This window comes from Molossus molossus, unplaced genomic scaffold, assembly GCF_014108415.1.
Source record: "Molossus molossus isolate mMolMol1 unplaced genomic scaffold, mMolMol1.p scaffold_m16_p_3, whole genome shotgun sequence".
NCBI classification, from domain to species: domain Eukaryota; kingdom Metazoa; phylum Chordata; class Mammalia; order Chiroptera; family Molossidae; genus Molossus; species Molossus molossus.
The window spans coordinates 43,824,138-43,844,490 of NW_023425366.1; the positions used below are offsets into that span (position 1 = coordinate 43,824,138).

The following is a 20,353-nucleotide window of genomic DNA, read 5'->3' on the forward strand; positions in this document are numbered from 1 at the left end:
TAGAATCCATATCTCTAAATTGCCAGGCCAAAGCTTTAATTAAAAGATATTATTTTAAGGAAAGTGGGGGGAGGAGCATAATTTATACAAATATTAACTGCCATAGTAATAAAGTGAAACTGTGAAACTCACATCTCAATCACATTTCATAATAATATCAATATTTCAATTACTGAAATAAAATTTCCATCTGTCATTAAGCTTTAGCTATTTCAAGTACACATCCTAGAGGGAAAAATCTTTTGGTCTCATTCTTTTAGGTATGATGATAATAGAATTAAATAGTATACCTATTTAAAAACAATTGTCTATTTTAATATATTTAAAATCTTTCTTACTTTTCATTCTAATTCTACTAGATGTCAAAAATAATTAAATGCTAAAAATTCAACTTTAAAATGAACATGTATATTGTTTCATTTTTTGCTAAATTGCAGCTTCTACATTGGTTACTTTTAGCATTAGTCATATAGGCTGGACACAAAAAATGGTTTCTAATTCTAAATTTTAGATGGGATCTCATAGTATATTACTCAAAAATTACACATGTACTTACCAGTTAATCACTATCAATATTTGCTACATATATGACAACTTTTGTTTTTTAAAAAAAGTTGTCATCCATAAAAAATAGTAGTTTCTTAGTTTCAGTATAACCTGGAATAATTAGAAATATTTCAAAAATTCTAATCACAAATATAATAAATATTTGTGTTTTCTCTCTCTCTCTTTTTTTTTGCATTTTGCTTTCAAAGCAATAATATTCTATATTAAGATATCTTGAAGCACCAAAACTATTTAGCTGGATTAAAAAAAAAACAGAGCATCTAATTCATAAAATTACAATGAAACAAGTTTAATGTTATCACTCTTTCTCCTAAACTTGCCAATGAATTTAAAAAGACACACTAATTGTTAAATATCTCCCTCTTTATAGATTACTTTACCTTTCTCTCTGCCCAATTTGCAATGGATTGTCAAACCAAGATTTCTAAAATAAGATTTCTAAAATATTTAACATATGATAATTGGCTGAAGTTCAAAAATATTTTTTAAAAAGGTCACAGATATTTGTAAAAAAAAAAAAAAAAGGTAAGTGTTAAGCACACAAAAATATTTTTTTATCAATTCTATAACTGTTTGGAATTACCTCACATTATTAAAAAAAGTATTTAAGAAAAATTATGCATGAATTTCTGCAACTTTGTTCAAAGAATCCTTACACTCACTTATGTATTTTCAGCAGAATGCAGAGTTGCCAACTAAAGATACTGTCAATAAGGTTTCATTGTGTAAATACCAAATAACATCATAAAATATTCTTATAGTAATAATCTTAATTAATGAAATGATTAAGAGCTAGATTCTAATTTCATGTTCTTTTTAAAAAAGTGACAATATTCTTTCTAATACTATATAGAAAACAAAAACTAATTTTATACTAAAGATAAATTAACATAAATATATCTAATAAAGATTGGTGTACACCTTAAAAACTACAGCAGTATTTTTTCTTTTTCATGCCTATGTAAAATTATTCACAAATCACTAATTAAGAGACAACTTCAAGACAAAACAACTATACAGAACACTTACCTCTAACATTTCATGCAGTGTTATTAGCTGTGTAGTTGATTCTTGAGCATTTTTCTTCAGGAGAAACATGAATAACAAAGAATTAACATTTTGATTCTGCCAATGGCAGAATATTAAACTGTATTTATTACATACTTTAAAAAATTAATATGTCTTAATTGCAATGGTGTCAGGTATATTAAATTCAAACACTTATAATTAGGTGATTTAAAAAGAATTCTTGTACTAACAGTTTAATTAAAAAAAAAAACAGTTGGAACAACCTCTAAATGAAATCTTTTGCAATTACTAGAGGATACAATATAGACTATCTATAAATACAGAATGGCTATTATATTATATATTTACCTATATCAAAGTCCAGTGTTTGAACCTCTCAATCAAAATATCCTGAACAAATGACATTCCACACTGTATTTATACAGTTTCAAGACAGGAAAGTTGCTTCCTAGGGAGCCTTTGTTCATTCATCTTTCTATAGTTCTTGACAGTTCCTAATGTTAACTCAACTCACTGGTTCTTTTATCCTTGAAATGACAGAGACTAAATCTCATTCCAATTCCATGCAAGAGTTCCTCAAATATTTGAAGACAGCTATTATGAACTCAAGTCTTCTCCATATTAATCACTTGTTCCTTAGATTATTTTTCATAAGCCATAGACTTGTGGCCCTTCAGTATTATGGTTGTTGTTTAAATGTGGTCTAGCTTGTCTATTTTGTTTTTTTACTCCAGTCTCCACAATGACATAGGTGTGATTTGATACCAAAGATAAAAAGGAAGATTTATTTCCATACTTGTAGATGCTGGAATTCTATTAATTAAGTTTAAGAATGCAGTAGCTTTTGGACATCTATTTCATCCTACTGACCTATATCTAAACATATTGTCATCTAAAATGACATATCTTAACCTGTATCTAGATAAATTGGGTCTCTTTATTCTTTAATAGTCTAAATCCAAGAAAATATCATCCTAAACACCATCCTATTTTATTTGGCCTAGTTCCCAGTCAGCTGAAAAATAGTCCCAATTGTCATCCAATATATTCATTATCTAGCCCTCTTAGTTTATATTATTTGCAAACTTTGGTGACCAAGTTTTCTACCTCTTTACCCAAATTACTGTTTAAAGTGTTCAATAGGACAAAGCTCTGTGGGGAACTACTAGAAATCTCCTTCCAAGATAATATTAATCCTAATCAGCAGCTTTTGAGTTTAGACATTCAATTAATTGCAAAGTCACCAACTATAACAACAGCTAGTACCTCCCAGATACCAAAAAAGAACATGGAGTACTTATAAAGTCTTAAAAAGATAAAATAGTCTGGCTGGTATGGCTTAGTGGTTGAGCACTGACTCATGCACCAAGAGGTCACCGGTTTGATTCCCGATCAGGACACATGCCCAAATTATGGGCCCGATTTATTCTGAAAAAATAATCAGAAGTAGATTCATTTAAGAATGTGCTCATTCCATCGAATTTGTTGAATCTATTGTCAAGTTATTCATTATATTTTTTAAAAAGAGGTTAAATAAGAAAGTATTACAGAAATAGTAAAATAACCCTGACAAAAATAAATGTGATTTCTGAGTAATGATAATAAAGCTGGATCACAAAATCTCCTGGTCTCTAATACCTTATAAAACAAAAAAGTAGTGTTAAAACAGTATATGATTCACTAGCGATGAAAGCAAATACAATTATAGAATTGACAAAGAAATAAGAAGCAAGGATTAAAACATAAAGGTTTGAGACAAAGAAAACACAGAAAAAACTTTAAAAAAGCAAACAAAGAAAAAATGTTTCCACATAAGGATTTGATAAACTATATATGATAATATTTCTATGAAATAAAAGGTGACATAAATCTGCCCTTAGAAACAATATATCATCTTCAAAGCAAAATTATAGTAAATGATCAACTTTGTAACATGTCCTCCGTTGTTGAAGGTCAAAGATAAAGAATTCTTTAGGCAGATATGCAAATTAAAACCACAATCAGATATCACCTCACACCTGTCACCTACAAATCAACAAACAGGTGTTGGACAGGATGTAGAGAAAAGGGAACCCTTGGGCACTATTGGTGGGAATGCAGATTGGTGCTGTCATTACGGAAAAAAGTATGGTTTCTCTAAAAAATTAAAAATGGAACTGTCTCATGACTCAGTGATTCCACTTCTGGGTATATTTCTAAAGAGACCCAAAACACTAATTCAAAAGAATATATGCACCCCATGTTCAATGCAATGTTATATACAATAGTCAAATTATGAAAGCAAGTTAAGTGTCCATCAATAAACAAATGGATAAAGAAGTGGTATGTATGTACAATGGAATATGCCTCAGCCATAAAAAGAATGAAATCTTGCCATCTGCAACAACATGGACCTAGAGGGTATTGTGCTGAGTGAAGTTAAGTCAGGCAGAGAAAGACAAATGCCATATGATTTCACTTATATTTGGACTCTAACAAAACAAAATGAATGAACAAGCAGAACAGAGACTTATAGATACAGAAAACATTTTGACAGTTGCCAGATGTGAGGGGGGTTGGGGACACGTGTGAAAAAGATGATCAGATTAAGAAATACAACTGGACCCTGGCTGGTTTGGCTCAGCCGTTAGACTCCCAGTGGTTCTCAACCTGTGGGTCGCAACCCCTTTGGGGGTTGAACAATCTTTTCACAGGGTCACCTAAGAATATAGGTCAATGGTATTGTGATAACTATTTATGGTATCAGATGGGTACTAGATTTATCAGGGTGATCACTGCATAAGTTATATAAATGCCTGATCACTGGGTTGTACTCCTGAAACTAATATAATATTGTACATAAACTGTAAATAAAAAATAATTTTTTTTTTAAATTTCAAAAAAATAAAACACCAGAAATTCTTTCTGAACAAATTATGTGCCAAGGAAACCCATCAAATGAAATGATGAATTAAACTTAAAATTTTTTAAATGAATGGTAAAAGATAATAATCAATGAATCCAATAAAATGCAAATAAAGACTAAGCATATACATGAATAATGGTATCAGAAGAATATAAATGCTATACACCTGCCAAAGTAAAAATAACACAGTTTGGAATGAGCATATAAGAAGAAGAATGTTAATTTCTTCATCTTTCATAGTGGGGAGTCAATGAATACTGCCTAAAGTTGAAAGATAAAATTAAATAAAACTTATACTCATTCATAATGTTTTTCATAATTTTAAAAATTGTTTTTTATTGTTTTCAGAGAGAGGAAGGGAAAGGGTGAGAGAGAAACATCAATTGTCTGCCTCCTGCATGCCCCCTACTGAGGTTCCAGCCCATGATTAGGGTATGCATCCTGACCAGGAATCAAACTGGTGACCTTTTGGTGCATGGGATGATGCTCAACCGATTGAACCACACCAGCCAGCGCTGTCTAATACTTACATTATATTAGCATATACAAAATTACACTGATACACCTATCCATCAGTCCACTTATGTTTCTATGGATGTATGGGTTTAGAAGATGTGTCAAATGATGTTCACCTAATGTTAATGATCTGATGGGGGGATTTTGTTTGCTTCTTTCTTCTTTGTATACATCTTTGAATTATAAAGTCCAGTGTTATGAATTGAATTGTGCCCTCAAAAACTGAATTCCTAACCAATGCGACTACATTTGAACTTACAGCCTTTATAGAGATTAGGGTTAAATAGGGTCATAACAGTGGGGTCCTAATCCAATTGGACTGGAGTTCTTATAATAAGAAGAGGGACAGACACCAGAGAGCTCTTTCTCTCTACACTCACACAAGAAAAGGCCATACAAGGACACAGCAAGAAGGCGGCCACCTATAGCCAGGAAGAAAGGCCTCAGCGGAAACCAACTCTGACGGCACCTATTCTTGGACTTCTAGCCTCCAGAACTGTGAGAAAACAAATTTCTTTCGTTTAAAGCCCTTAATCTGCAGTATTTTGTTATGGCAGCTGGAGCTAATACACCCAGTATTACATCCAGTATTATATCACTTGACAGAGAAAATAACCTATCACTTTGTGACATGAATCAATAGTACACATATTTCATTAAAAAAAAAAAAAGTGAGCTTATCAAACATGACTTAAAGAACCATGATGACTTCTGTAGTCAATGCTTCCTTCTAAGAGTGTCTCAAACTTCCACTTCTATTAGTGGAGAAAGTTAACAGATTTTTTAAAAGTTGAAAAAAGGGCAATGGGAATCAGAAAATAAGTCAGTGAGTTACTGTAGTATTATTATCATTAATAGGTAAAGAACCATGAACTTAATGAAATGTTTAATATAAGGCTATCCACAATTCAGAAATAAATTAGGGGTACAGTAAACAATGGAGAGTAGAACAGGAGACATAGTCCACAACAAATGTAAAGCCTACTGATAATTATAAGGAAGAAAGGGAAAAAATTTTAAAACAAAGATTATAAGAAAACCAAGATAATTTTTTTTTCTTTTTCCTAGTATACATATTCATATGAAATTAGAAGGTACTATAATAGATATGCAAGATAGTAGAGACCCAACAATGAATTAAACATATCAAGAAGCTCACAGTGCATGGTGGACAAACAGGGAGATAGCTCATAAATGATTACTACAAAATTATATAATAAATGCTAATAAAATGATACAAATTTCATTCAATGCTTTGCATAAAAGATGATGTTTGAGTTGCCTTAAGTAGAACTTTGCTATCCTCACTGGGTAGAAAGTGTTTTGCAAGCAGAGGGAATTTAATGTATATGACCCAAAAAGTGGCAGGTCATTGCATACTTGCTGGAACTACAGTATGGTTGAATAGATTCATGCAAGATGGATAAAGAATGGCTGGAAAGGAGGGTAAAGAGATAGACCAAGTCCAGCATACAAGTTCATTACTCTAAGGAATTTATAGGCTTCATCCTGTAGGGAGCCATCAAAAGTTTTATGTTGAAAACTGATTAAACTATATATTTTTAGAAAGATCATTCTGGTGGCAGTTTCAATGCCTATTCCTGTTCCACTTCCACACGTCTTATTCATACAACTTATTGTTTTTAAAAAAGAAATTAAAGCAGTTGTCTCATCTTCTGTCACCCAATGTAACATTTATTTGCTTTTGTGGAAAAGCTTCATTCCATCTTAACTACTATTAAAATAGTCAATAACTTACATTAACAGATTTTAAACAACAATTCTTCTGATTTTGAAAGTTACATATGTTCATGGAAAACATGAAAAACAGTAAAAATGAAAACAAATCTTTCCTATAATCCTAGCCCCTAGACATAAGCAATATTACATCTTTTGGTATAAATTATACTTACACAATGTAATCTATATTTTATCCATTTAACAATAAACTATGAGCATTTCATTAACTTCTTTTCAAATGTATTTCAAAATGTTCAATACATTTTTTTTCTTTATTAATTTTAGGGAGAGAGAGAGAAAGGGAGAGGGAGAGACAGATAGAAACATCGATGAGAAAGAACATCGATTGGCCGCCTCCTACATGCCCCTCACCGGGCATTGGGTCCACAACCTGGGCATGTGCCCTGACCAGGAATCGAACTGGTGACCTCTTGGTGTATGGGTTGACACTCAACCACTGAGCTACACCGGCCAGGCTCAATACATTTTTTTAAAAGCTGCATTTTCCCCATCATATGGATACAATATCACAAAGTGTATTTAACTCCTCCTATATTATTGAACAAGTTTGCTTCTAATTTTTCAATAGTTTAATATGATGAGGTACAATTTCTCTACATGTATCTATGTGTGTATAACTTTCAAATGTATAACATTAAAAATTTATCAGAAAATTTATATTTGATCCTACCTGAAACAATTTCATACATGTAAATCTAAACGAATATCTTCTTTGAAACTTACCTTTTTCTTTTTAACATTTCTTTCAGGCAAAGGAAAGTGGTCTTCTAGAAACTCACTCAAGGTAATCAATAGTTTCTCCTTATAGTCTTTTACATCACGTAGTTTAGTTTTCAGCTCATTAAAGACTCTTTTTTAAAAATATATATATATATTTTCATTGAATTATAGAGAGAGAGGAAGGGGAGAGAGAGAGAGAAAGAAACATCAATGTGAGAGAAAAACATCAGTCAGTTGCCTCCCATATGCACCCGACTACGTACTGAACCTGCAGCCTGGGCATTTGCCCTGACAGGGAATTGAACCAGAAACCTGCCAGTGCATAGGACGATGCTCAACCAACTGAGCCACATGGATCAAGATTTCAGCACATTAAAGATTCTAATAGATTTTTAAAAAAAATTAGATCTCACTGATAAAATACGTAAGTGTTTGCAACTGGTTACTCATAAGGTTGATTAAGAACTATGTTCAAATTTCATTTGTTCAAAACAAATATAACTAGTTTTATGAAAATAATATTCTCTATTTAATACATAGGGAAACTAGTAGTCAAGTCATTCATACAAGATCATGTAACTAATAGATGGCAAAGCTAGGATAAGACTCACAATTTTTTGGTAAAGTTTACCTTCTTTCATGTATTTCTCATAAAAAAAAGAAACTACTTTCTCCTAGTTTAAAAAACTAGAACACAAAAATAATACCTTGATTCAGAAACTGTCACAATCTGTTGTTTCAATTCATCATGTAGTACAATAAGGGATCCGAATATCTTTTGCTGTTCATCCAACCATTGTTGCTCCCTTTCAGAACAGGAAAGCAAAACAAACAGTAGCAAAATAAAACATTAATGCCAATTCACACATCAATGACTAATAGTAATTATAATATAAACATACCTTTCCAAGTCTTCCTTTAACTTTTCATTCCTTGACTGAATAGTAGAGAGTACCAATTCAAGATCATGTCTCAATTTTTGGAACTGGAACAAATAATTCATATTAATTGCTTAGTCTTTAATCCTATAAATAATTATATTTCTGAATGATAATAAAACTTACGTATAATTCTAAAATTTATATTCAGAAATTAACAACAAAAAAGCTGAGCAGAAAGCCTTTGAAACAGAAATATAGGGCAGGTGCTAAGTTCTCTGTAATATTCCATTGTTAAATTAAAAAATATAAGACGTGGTTTTTGAGCAATACATTTTAATTTCATATTGACAGGCAATTTAATGGTGAGTTTTCAATAATCAGGTATATTAGGTATCTTTTCTAAGGAGACTATACAAAAACAGACACAAATGAATATCATTAATTCAACAAGTATTTATTAATCAGTCACTGACTACAAGGCATTGTTGAAGGGAGTCAGGGATACAAAGATGAACAGGACAAAGAGGGGAATCCAGACAAACATATTATTCCAGCGAGTGATAAGTTACATGGGCAAAAAAAAAAAAAAATCTAAGGATACAGAAAGGAGGAACAGGTATGATATGCATGAGAGGTAGTATGATATGGAAAGACCTCTCTGATCATGTTAACATTTTAGCAGTAGAAAAAGAAGACAAGATATAAATCATGTCTCTATGTAGCAAAAGAATGTTCCAGAGACAGAGAATTTTAAGTACAAAGGCCCTAAGGCATGTATGCTTGAGGTATTTGAGGAAACTACAATAGATTCTGGACCTTTTCTAGGATCCCTTTGTTTCTAAGACAATCAGTTAGTGTTTAATTCTCCTGATGTCAAGAGCTACCATTAGTTTTTTTCTAAATGTACATCAATGATAATATAAAGATGTATATTACAAGACCTAGAGCAATTATACACAAAAATAAAGAGATATAACAAATATAATGAATTTATTTTTTAATATCCACACCTAATCCAAGACAGTGGGAAAAGAGGAAAGCAGGAACAGAAAAGCTGGACAACTAGAAATGAAAGATCAAGTACATACATGTCAAAGCAACCATATTGATATTACTTTGAAAATTTTTTAATTGATTTTTAAAATTTTTTTAGAGAGGGAGAGAAAGATAGAAACACATCGACATGAAAGAGAAACATCGATTGGTAGCCTCAATGTACGCCTGCAACTGGGAATCGATCCTGCAACCTGGGCATGTGCCCTGACCAGGAATCGAACCAGGACCTCTCAGTCGATCGGACGATGCTCAATCAACTGAGCCACACCAGCCAGGCTTGATATTACTTTAAATATGATCTAACAATGGAATTAAATACCAATAATGAAAAGGTACCTGAAAATTTTGCAAATATTTGGATACTAAAAACAGACTTCTGCCTGGCCAGTGTGGCTCACTGGTTGAGCGTTGAACCATGAACCAAGAGGTCGCCGGTTTAATACATGGTCAGGGCACATGCCTAGGTTGTGGGCCAAATCCTCAGTGGGGGGCATGCAGGAGGCGGCTAATCGATGTTCTCTCTCATCGATGTTTCTCTCTTCCTTTCCTTTCCTCTCTCTCTAAAATCAATAAAGAAAAAAACAGTTTAAAAACAAATAAAAAAGAAAAAAAACAGACCTCTACATAATCCATTAGTCAAAGAAGCAATCAACAGAAAAATAATTATAAGCTGTTTGAAAATAAAAACAATATTAAAATTTCTGGGATGAAGCAAAATCAGTAATCAAATGAGAATTTATATCACTAAAACTCTATATTAGAAAAATACAGCTCTCAGTAAAACGACCTCAGCTTCCACCATAACTAAAAAAAGAGCAAAAAAACAAAAAACAAAATTAAGCTGAAGAAAAAATGATAAAAGTTTAAATTAATGAAATTGAAAAATAGGGAAAAAAGTCAAAGTCTAAGGATACAGAAAGGAAGAATAAGTATTTTTTGAGGTCAGTAAAATTACCCAGCCTAATTTATAAAGAAAAAAGGACACAAATTACCAGCATCACGGATGAAAATGGTGACATTTTACAAACATTAAAATGGTAATAGGGGAATGCTATGAATAGCTTATGTCAATAAATTTTAAAATGAGATCAGATAGATAAACTCTATGAAAGTCACAAATGACAAAACTCGCTTAGAGAAAACAAGAAACCTGACTAGCAGTAAAGAAACTAGATTTGTAGTTAAAAATTTTTCACAAGGAGAATGCCAGGCCCAGAAGGCTTCACATAAAAATTCTAACCAACATTCAAAGAATAATACTAATTCTATATAAACTCTTTTTTTTTTTATCCTCACCAGAGGACATTTTTCCATTTTTTGTTCAGGTAGAGTGGGAGGGAGAGAGAGGAACAGAGAGAGAGAGAAACATCGATGTGAAAGGAACACATCGAGTGGCTGCCACCTGCACAACCGACCAGGGCCAGGGACAAACTGCAACCGAGGTACGTGCCCTTAGCGGGAACCGAACCCGGGTCTACCGCAGGCCAACGCTCTAACCGCTGAGCCAAACTGGCCAGGGCTATACAAACTCTTTTGATGAGAGATACTTCTCAATTTCTATGAAGCTGGTATTGCTTTGATAACAAAGCCTGACAAAGATGTCAGGAGCAAAGAAAATCACAGACCAATATCTCTCATGAACAGAATTGCAAAAATCTTAATAAAATTTTAGCAAATGAAATCTTTCAGCAAATAAAAAAAGATTAATGCATTATACCAAAGTGGAATTTATTCTAGGAATGTACAGTGAAACAATCAAAATCAATTTTTAAAAATCAATGCAATTTATCAACAGACAAAAAAAAAGAAAATTTTGGTCTTCTCAGTGAATTCAGAAAGAAGTGACAAAACTCAATATTAATTTGTGATTTAATGAAGACTTCATAAATTGTAACAGAAGGTAATTTCCTCAAATTAATTAAGGGAATCAATGAAAAATCTGCTGCAAACATCACACTTAATGGTGAAAGAGTGAATGCTATCTGCTCAGGTCAGGAACAAAGCAAAAATAAGTACTCTTATTCAATATAGTATTAAATGTTCTAGGACAGTACACTAAGTCCAGAAAAAGATATAACAATTTTTCAGATAGAAAGGAATAAGTAAATTGCCTTTGATTTCAAATGACATGACTAGCTACAAATAAAATCATACAGAACCTAGGAAAAAGCTATTAGAATAAAGGGGATATCATGCTCCCTAGGTACAAGATCAATGGATACATATTAATTGCATTTGTATGTACTAGGAATAAATAATTGGAAATTGAAATTACAAAAATATATATTATCTGAGCCCTGGCCAGTGTGGCTCAGTCAGTTGGAGCATTGTCCAGTGGAGGGTTAGATTTCTGGTCAGGGCACATACCCAGGTTGTGGATTCAATCCTCGGTCAGGGAGTGTTCGGGAAGCAACCAATCAATGTCTCTCTCTCATTCTTTCTGAATTCATTGAGATGATCAAGATTTTCTTTTCTTTTTTAATGTGCTGATATATAGTGAAATATAAAACACTGTATTTGGTATTTTAAAAACCAAATAAATGAACACCTAAATTAATGCTGAGATCATGCAATGCATATGGATCTGAACTGAGACTCAATATGTTAAAGATGTCAATTCTCCACATATTAAACTACAGATTCACAGCACTCTCAGTCAAAATTTCAGTAAGGTTTTTTTATGGGATAGAATGACAAGCCAACTCTAATTTATATAAAAATAGAAAACAATTTTGGTAAGAAACGACAAAGTTAGATAACCTACACTATTTAATTTCAAGACTTATTACAAAGCTTCAGTAAGTAAAAAATGTGGTATTGGACTAAGACAGAAACCAGAACCAAGGAAAAAACACATATGCAAAGCACAGAATAGAGAAAAAATGAAGAATCTAGAAATAAATTCACTCATATATTGTTAATTTTCAGTAAATGTGCAAAAAAAATCCAAAACAGATAGTTCTTTCAACATTTTGTGTTGGAACAATTCATATCTATATGCAAAAAATAAACCTTTATCAACAACTAAATTCATATATAAACATTATTTCAAAATGGATCATAGATCTAAATGTGAAACCCAAAAACCTAAAACTTTAAAATTTCTAAAAGAAAACATGAAGAAATCTTTGTGACCTTAAGTTGGACAAATATTTCCTATAATTGAGTAAACCTTAAAAGAAAACTTGAGCCTGGCCGGTGTGGCTCAGTGGCTGAATGTTGACCCATGCACCAAGAGGTCACCAGTTCGATTCCCGGTCAGGGCACATGCCCAGGTTGTGGGCCAAATCCCCAGAGGGGGGCATGCAGGAGGAGGCCAATTGATGTTCTCTCTCATTGATGTTTCTATCTCTCTCTTCCTCTTCTTTCCTCTCTCTAAAATCAATAAAAAAATAAATAAATTTTTAAATAAAAAGAAAACTTGATAAAATAGAACCAAATTAGGAGCTTATGGTCTTCAAAAGACACTGTTAAGAGAATTAAAAAACAGGTGTTCAGTGAAAGGGGTTAATTCAGCATGCCAAGGTTGCACAAACTGGACATTACTAAGAAAGGCCTGTGTTCAGGACTGGCTCCTGGTGGATTCCTGGAAGAGAAGCTATGAGGCATTGGAATATCCTGCCTATGAAGGGTGTTTGAGTGTGCCTGGAGCCTTGGGTCAGTTGGTACCAGTTTGATTAGTTTATTCTAACTATGTCATTTTTGGTTAATGCATTTTTGCTTTGGGACCTGGAGTCTGAGTAGCTGCTGTCAGTCAAGGAGGCCCTGATAAAAACCATGAACAAGCTAAAATAAACTTCCCTGCTTGACCACACATTGACCATGTTATCACATACAGGTGCAGGGAGAATTAAACATACCCACTGGGAAAGGATTCCTATATGCTTGGCCCATATAGTTGGTGTTTTCCTTTACTCATTTTAATCTGTGTCCTCTCACTATAATTAACCACAACCATGAGTATAACAGCTCTTCTGAATGCTGTGAGCTTATTTAGCTAACCACGGAACCTGAGAGTGGTCTTGGGGAAAACACTGACACAGTTGGCATCAGAAGTGGGCTTTGTAGTCAAAGAAATGGTGGTGCGAGAGGTCTCCTTGTTGTCTCCCCTTGAACTTTCCATTTAAACAGCTATAATTCAACAAAGTATTCACTGGTCAATGCACAAACACGTCTGAGAGATCCACATATTGAAACAACTTAAGTTGGGCAAGTGGAAGCAAACTGAGGAGGTGAGAAGGGAGAAGATCTGAGATGGTGTCAGGGATACAGCCCAGATCTTACAGCCCGGAGTGCACTACGGGTCTCAGCCTAAAGAGGGGAGGAATCAGGTTGCCACTGGCACTTCCTTCAGCCAGGAGGAGCAGAGAGACACAGTATTTCTGAAGGAATGGTCAGTAAGCACTGTGGCTGAACCCAGTGACCTGGGCAGCACAGAAGTGCAGCCACAGTCATTTGGCAATCAACATTCCAGACAGAGAAACAAGAGACAAGCCTGGCTGCCTGCCCGCCAGCCCTCACCCTTCCAGAGCTCACCTCTCTTCAACCTCCCAGAGCTAGCCCTGGGCCCCAGAAGAAGCTGTCGCAGTGAGTGTTGGCTGCAGAGCACACAATCTGCAAAGCTGAGAACTGGTACTACAGAAATATTTTTTCCCTCAGCCACAGGCATGCTCTGCAACTAATCCAGGGTTAGATGAAGACACAAAGGGGAGGATGCAGAGGTTTGCCAGTCACCACAACTGGGAGAACAAAACAACAAAGACAGCAGCCAGCTTCCCCCAGCTCACCCCACCCCCATCTATCACAGCTGTGTCTGGCTGCAGTGGACAGCCCTAGGATTTCCCAGATTTAGAACCCCATTGCCTAAAACATTCCCCCGCTGGGTAGAAACTGTGAGACTGAGGCAATCTGAACACAGAGTGATGTCCACCTTCCCAGGGAACACAGGACATTTCCACCACCCTGCAGAGATCTGAAAGGTCAGAGCAGTGCAAGAGACTAAACAACTTGCGCCTCAGAGCCACCTACTAGAAAACAATAGAAAGACTTCTTACAATATACTAGAGAAATGCCACTCACATAGATGCCTAGACAGAGAAGGAATATATCAAGTACCATGAATAAACAAAGTTAACAGGGCAGCTCAAAAATAAAATTTAAAAAAATCTCCAGAAAATACACTTAAAGACTTAGAAATATGTAATTTAAATGACAGAATACAAGATTACAGTTCTGAAAAAACTCAATGAGTTACAAGAAAACATAGATAGGCAGTTTAACAAACTCAGAAAGAAAATCAATGAACAAAACAAGTACTTTACCAAAGAAATAGAAATTTTTAAAAAAGAACCAACAGAAAACTTTGGAGAGGAGGAATAATGCTGCAATGAACACAGGAGGTGCAAATATCTTGCAAACAAATGTCAACATTTTGGGGTAGATACCCAGAAGAGGGGTTGCTGGGAAATATGGTAACTCTGTTATTAATTTTTTGAGGAGCCTACATACTGTTTTCTGTAGTGGCTGCACCAGTTTACATTCCCACTAGCAGTGAGGGTTCCCTCTTCTCCATAACCTCGCCAACACTTCTTGTACTTGTCTTATGGATACTAGCCATTCTCTTCTAACACATGTGAGGGGTATTTCATTGCAGGTTTGACTTGTATTTCCCTAATAGCTAGTAAAGTTGAGCATGTTTTCCTATTTCTGTTGGCCATTTGTATGTGTTTTTGGGAGAAGTTTCTGTGTGGGTTGTCAGCTCATTTTTCTTTTTCTTTTTTTTTTGGGGGGGGGGCTGGATTCACAATTTTATTTTATTTTATTTTTTAAATAAATTATTTATTTATTTTTTTGTTACAGATATTTTACCTTTTTTACCCCATTGGCGCCCCCCACCCCACCCCACCTCCGCCCCATCCCACCTCCGCCCCATCCCCAGCTTAGTTGTCCATGTCCATTGGTCTTGCATACATGCATATAAGTTCTGTGGTTTATCTCTTCCCACCCCCCCACCCCCTCTTCTGAGGGATGTCAGTCTGTGCCCTACTTCCATGTTTCTGGGTCTACTGTATTCCTCAGACTGTTATGTTCATTTTTCAATGGGGTTGTTTGTTTGGTGTTGAGTTGTAGAAGTTCTTTTTATATTTTGGGTATTCACACCTTGTCACAGCTATTGTTTGAAAATATATTTTCCAATTTAGTTGATTGCCTTTTTGTTGTGATGGTGGTCTCATTTGCTGCGCAGAAGCTTTTTAGTTTGATATAGTCCTGTTAATTTATTTTTGCTTTATTTCCCTTGCTGTTGGGGTCAAATTCATAAAATTCTCTCTATAACCGAGGTCCATAAGTTTAGTATCTATGTTTTCTTTTATGTAATTTATTGTTTCAAGTCTTATATTTAGGTCTTTGGTAGATTCTGAGTTAATTTTTGTATATGGGAACAAACAGTAGTCTAGTCTCATTCTTTTGTATGTAGCTTTTCAATTTTCCCAGAACAATTCATTGAAGATGCTTTCTTTTCTCCATTGTATGTCTTTGGTTCCTTTGGCAAAAATTGTTTGCCCATAAACATGTGAGTTTATTTCTGGGCTCTTACTTGTGTTCCATTGATCTGTGTATCTGTTTCTCTACCAATACAATGCTGTTTTGACTACTGTCGCTTTGTAGAATAATTTGAAGTCTGGGAATGTGATATCTCCAGCTTCATTATTTTTTCTAAGTATTGCTTTGGCTATTGGGGGTCTTTTGTAGTTCCATACAAATCTGATAATTCACTGTTCTATTTCTTTTAAAAAAGTCTTTTAAAAATGTTTCTTTGGCCTGGCCAGTGTGGCTCAGCAGCTGAGAATCGACCCATGTACTAAGAGGTTGCCAGTCTGATTACCTGTCAGGGCACATGCCCAAGTTGTGGGTCAAATCCCCCATGGGGGGCATGCAGGAGGTGGCCAACTGATGTTCTCTTTCATTGGTGTTTCTATCTCTCTCCCCCTCTCCCTTCTTCTCTCTCTAAAATCAATAAAGAAAAAAAATTTTAAAAATAGAAAAAAATGTTTCTTTGGGAGTGTGATGGAGATTGCATTAAAACCATATATTGCTTTGGGTAATATGGACATTTTAACTATGTTGATTCTTCCAATCTAAGGACACAGAATATCTTTCCATTTCTTTGTGATTTTTCTCTCTTTTAATAATTTTTCTAGTTTTCAGTATACAGGTTCTTCACATCCTTTGTTAAGTTCACGTGTACATATTTTATTCTTTTTGTTGCAAGTGCAAAGTGAATTTTTTTCACTTCTTTTTCTGGAATGCAATGTACATTGATTTTGTATCCTGCAATTTTTCTGTATTTGATTATTGTTTCTAATAGTTTTTTGGTAGAGTCATCAGGGTTTTCTATATAAAGAGCCATGTCATCTCCAAAAAGTAAAAATTTTACTTCTTTGTTCCCAGTTTGGATGCTCTTTATTTCTTTCCCTTGCCTGACTGCTCTGGCTAGGACTTCCAGTACTGTGGTGAGTAAGAGTGATTTTAGAAGAAAAGCTTTCAGTTTTTCACCAATGAGTATGCTAACGAGGGACTGTCATACATGATCTTTATCATGTTGAGGTAGTTTCCTTCTATACACATTTTATTGAGTGTTTTACTCATAAATGGATATCTTTATTTTTATTTATTTAATCCTCACCTGAAGATATTTTTTACATTAATCTTCAGATAGAGCTGGAGGGAGAGAGGGTAGAAGAGAGAGAGAAACATTGATGTGAGAGAGACACATCAATTGGTTGCCACCTGCACAACCCCAACCAGGGCAGGGGATGAACTGCAACCGAAGTATGTGCACTTGGTCAGAATTGAACCCAGGACTCTTTGATCCACGGGCAATGCTCTTACCACTGAGCCATACCAGCCACGGTGTTATTGTATCTCTTTAAATGCTTTCCTGCATCTATTGATAAAAGACTTTTATCCTTATTTTGTTAATGTGATTTATTACATTGATTGATTTGCTTATGTTGAACCATTCTGGTGCCCCTGGAATGAATTCCACTTGATTGTGACATAATATATATATTTTTTAAATCTTGACTTAAAAAAAAAACAAAAAACATTTTTGTTGATTTTAGAGAGACAGAAAAGGAGAGGGAGAAAGACAGAAACATCGATCACTGTCTTCTGCATGCCCCTTACTGGAGATCAAGCTCGCAACCTGGGCATGTGCCCTGACCAGAAATCAAACTGGTGACCTCTTGGTGCAGAGACAACACTCAACCAACTGAGCCACACCAGCAGGGCATGACATATATTTTATAAATGTATGGTTGTATTCAATTTGCTAGTATTTTGTTTAAGAGTTTTGCATCTGTATTCATCAGAGAGTCTATAGTTTTGTTTATGTTATCCTTGCCATTTTTGGTATCAACGTTGACTCATAAAATTATTAGGAATTATTGCCTCTTCTTCAATTTTCTGGAAGATTTTGAGAAGGACAGGTATCAAATCTATTTTGAATGTTTGATAGAATTTATTAGTGAAGCCATCTGGTCTAGGACTATTATTTTGGGGGGAGGTTTTTTATGGATGCTTTAATTTCCTCACTGTTGATCAGCCTATTTAGATTTTCCAGTTCTTCATGATTCAATCTAGGAAGGTCATATTTCTAGGGACTTATTCATTTCCTCTGGGTTATTGAATTTGGTGGCATATGGTCTTTCATAGTATTTGATTTTAAATATATTTTTACTGACTTTAGAAAGAGAAAAGGAGAGAAACATCAATCAGCTGCCTCCTGCACAACCCCCAGTGGGGAATCAAATCCACAACCTGGGCATGTGCCCTGACCGGGATTCAAACCAGCAACCTTTTGGTGCACAGGACAGTCAAACAACTGAGCCACAATAGCTAGGGCTCTGCTCTAATTTTTATTATTTCCTTCCTTTGCTGTCTTTGGGGCTGCTTTTGTTCCTCTTTTTCTAGTTCTTTAAGATGTAAGGTTAGGTTGTTTACTTGGTATTGTTCTTGTTTCTTAAGACAGGCCTGTAATAATACAAATTTCCTTCTTCTTATTGCTTTCGCTGCATTCCCAAAAGTTTTGATATACTATATTGTCATTATCATGTCTCACCTTTTAATCTCACCTTTTATTTCTTCTTTGACCCACTTTTTAGTAGCATGCTGTTTAATCTTCAGATATTTGTGGGTTTTTATTTTCACTTCTTTTTTGCAGTTGATTTCTAATTTTAAAGCATTGTAATAGGACAATATACTTAATATGATTTCAGTTTTCTTACATTTGTTGTGGCTAGTTTTTTTTAAATCCTTACCCATGATATATTTTTCCATTTATTTTCAGACAGATTGGGGGGGAGGGGGAGAGGGAGAGAGAGAGAAACATTGATGAGAGACACATTGATTGGTTGCCTCCCACATGACCCCAACCAGGGCTGGGGACTGACCCGCAACTGAGGTACATGCCCTTGAATGGACTCAAACCTGTGATTCTTTGGTCTGCGGGCCAATGCTCCAACCGCTGAGCCAAACCAGCCAGGGCTGTTGTGGCTAGTTTTAAGTTACAACATATAGTCTATCCTTGAGAATGTCCTATGAACACTAGAGAAGAATATATAATCTGATGTTCTGGGATAAAAGGCTCTGTAAATGTCAATTATGTGCCTTTGATCTAATGTGTCCATTAAGATAGATATTTCTTTATTGATTTTTCCGTTTGAATGATCTATCTAGAGCTATCAGTGGAGTATTTAGGTCCCATATTATGATTGTGTTATTGTCAGTTTCTCCCTTTACTTCTGTTAGTAGTTGCTTTATATATTTCACTGCTCTCTGATTGGGTGCATATCTATTTAGAAATGTTATTTCTTCTTGAGGTACTGTCCCCTTTACCATTATAAAATGCCATCTTTGTCTCTTGTTACCTGTTTTATCTTGAAATCTATTTTGTCAGATTAAGTATGGCTGAACCTGCTTTTCTGTAGATGCCATTTCCTTGGAGAATTATTTTCTACACTTTCATTTTGAGTCTATATTTGTCTTTGCAGCTCAGTGTGTTTCCTGAAGGCAGCATATGGTTGGGTTTCGTTATCTGATCCAATCTGCTACTCTTTGCCTTTTCATTGGTGAATTTAGGTTGCTTCATATCCCAAGTCTTTCTTTAATTCTGTAAGGCAGATGATATCTCTTTTCAACCCTACTTCTGATCCTAGACATACAGATAATTATCTCTTCCCATGCTCTACAACCTTGTTAAAATTTCTGTTTGCTTCTATCTTCTCTCCTACACTTTGACCTAATGGACTCACACTTTGAAACTATGTCTTTATTGACATTTATGTTATGTTTTGAAAAGAATGTATGTGTATGATTTTTAGCTATATTTAACATTTTTGCTTTTATTACAAAGAGTTTAATTAACTGAAAATTAAGTGTAAGAGTAAGGTTTACATATTAAACGCTAATATTAGCAATAGATCTGATATACAAATTGAGTTCAAAATTTAAATCTTTTAAAATATTCTGTTCAGGGTCAAGACAGTACATCAGAATTACAACTACATTACAGAACAAGCATCACTGAGAACCATCTGAAGTCTAGCTGAACAGAAGTCCTGTCACTAAGAACATATAGAAGCCACTTCCAGACTGGTAGGAGAGGCGAAGACTGTGAACTGGATGGTCCTACACCCATGTGTGGCAGTTAAAACTCAAGAGAGACACCTAGGCTTGTGAAGGTCCCCCCTGAGGAGTGAGGGGTCCCATCTCCACACCAGGATCTCTAGCCCAAGGCTCCAGTGCTACAAAGAGAAGTCCTCATAACTTCTGGCCGTGAAAACCAGTGGGAATTGTGGCTGAGTGAGACAGAGGGCTGTTGAAGTCCCAGCTGGTCCTCTTAAAGGGACTGCACAAC

At 34.8% G+C, this 20,353-nt stretch overlaps 1 protein-coding gene across 3 annotated transcripts in view; it reads right to left on the reverse strand.

The window, feature by feature from the left end:
• Positions 1-20,353, reverse strand: part of CENPK (centromere protein K) — a 75,989-nt gene that overhangs the window by 31,172 nt on the left and 24,464 nt on the right. For 2 of the 3 annotated variants that reach the window (XM_036279506.1, XM_036279503.1), the window contains exons 6-9: positions 8,401-8,483; positions 8,206-8,304; positions 7,502-7,628; positions 1,597-1,650 (exon numbers count right to left, since the gene is read on the reverse strand). In XM_036279506.1, the coding sequence (XP_036135399.1) occupies positions 1,597-1,650; positions 7,502-7,628; positions 8,206-8,304; positions 8,401-8,483 (363 nt within the window). Of the gene's footprint in view, positions 1-564; positions 658-1,596; positions 1,651-7,501; positions 7,629-8,205; positions 8,305-8,400; positions 8,484-20,353 lie in introns of those variants that run through there. The other variant, XM_036279504.1, reaches the window with a different exon arrangement.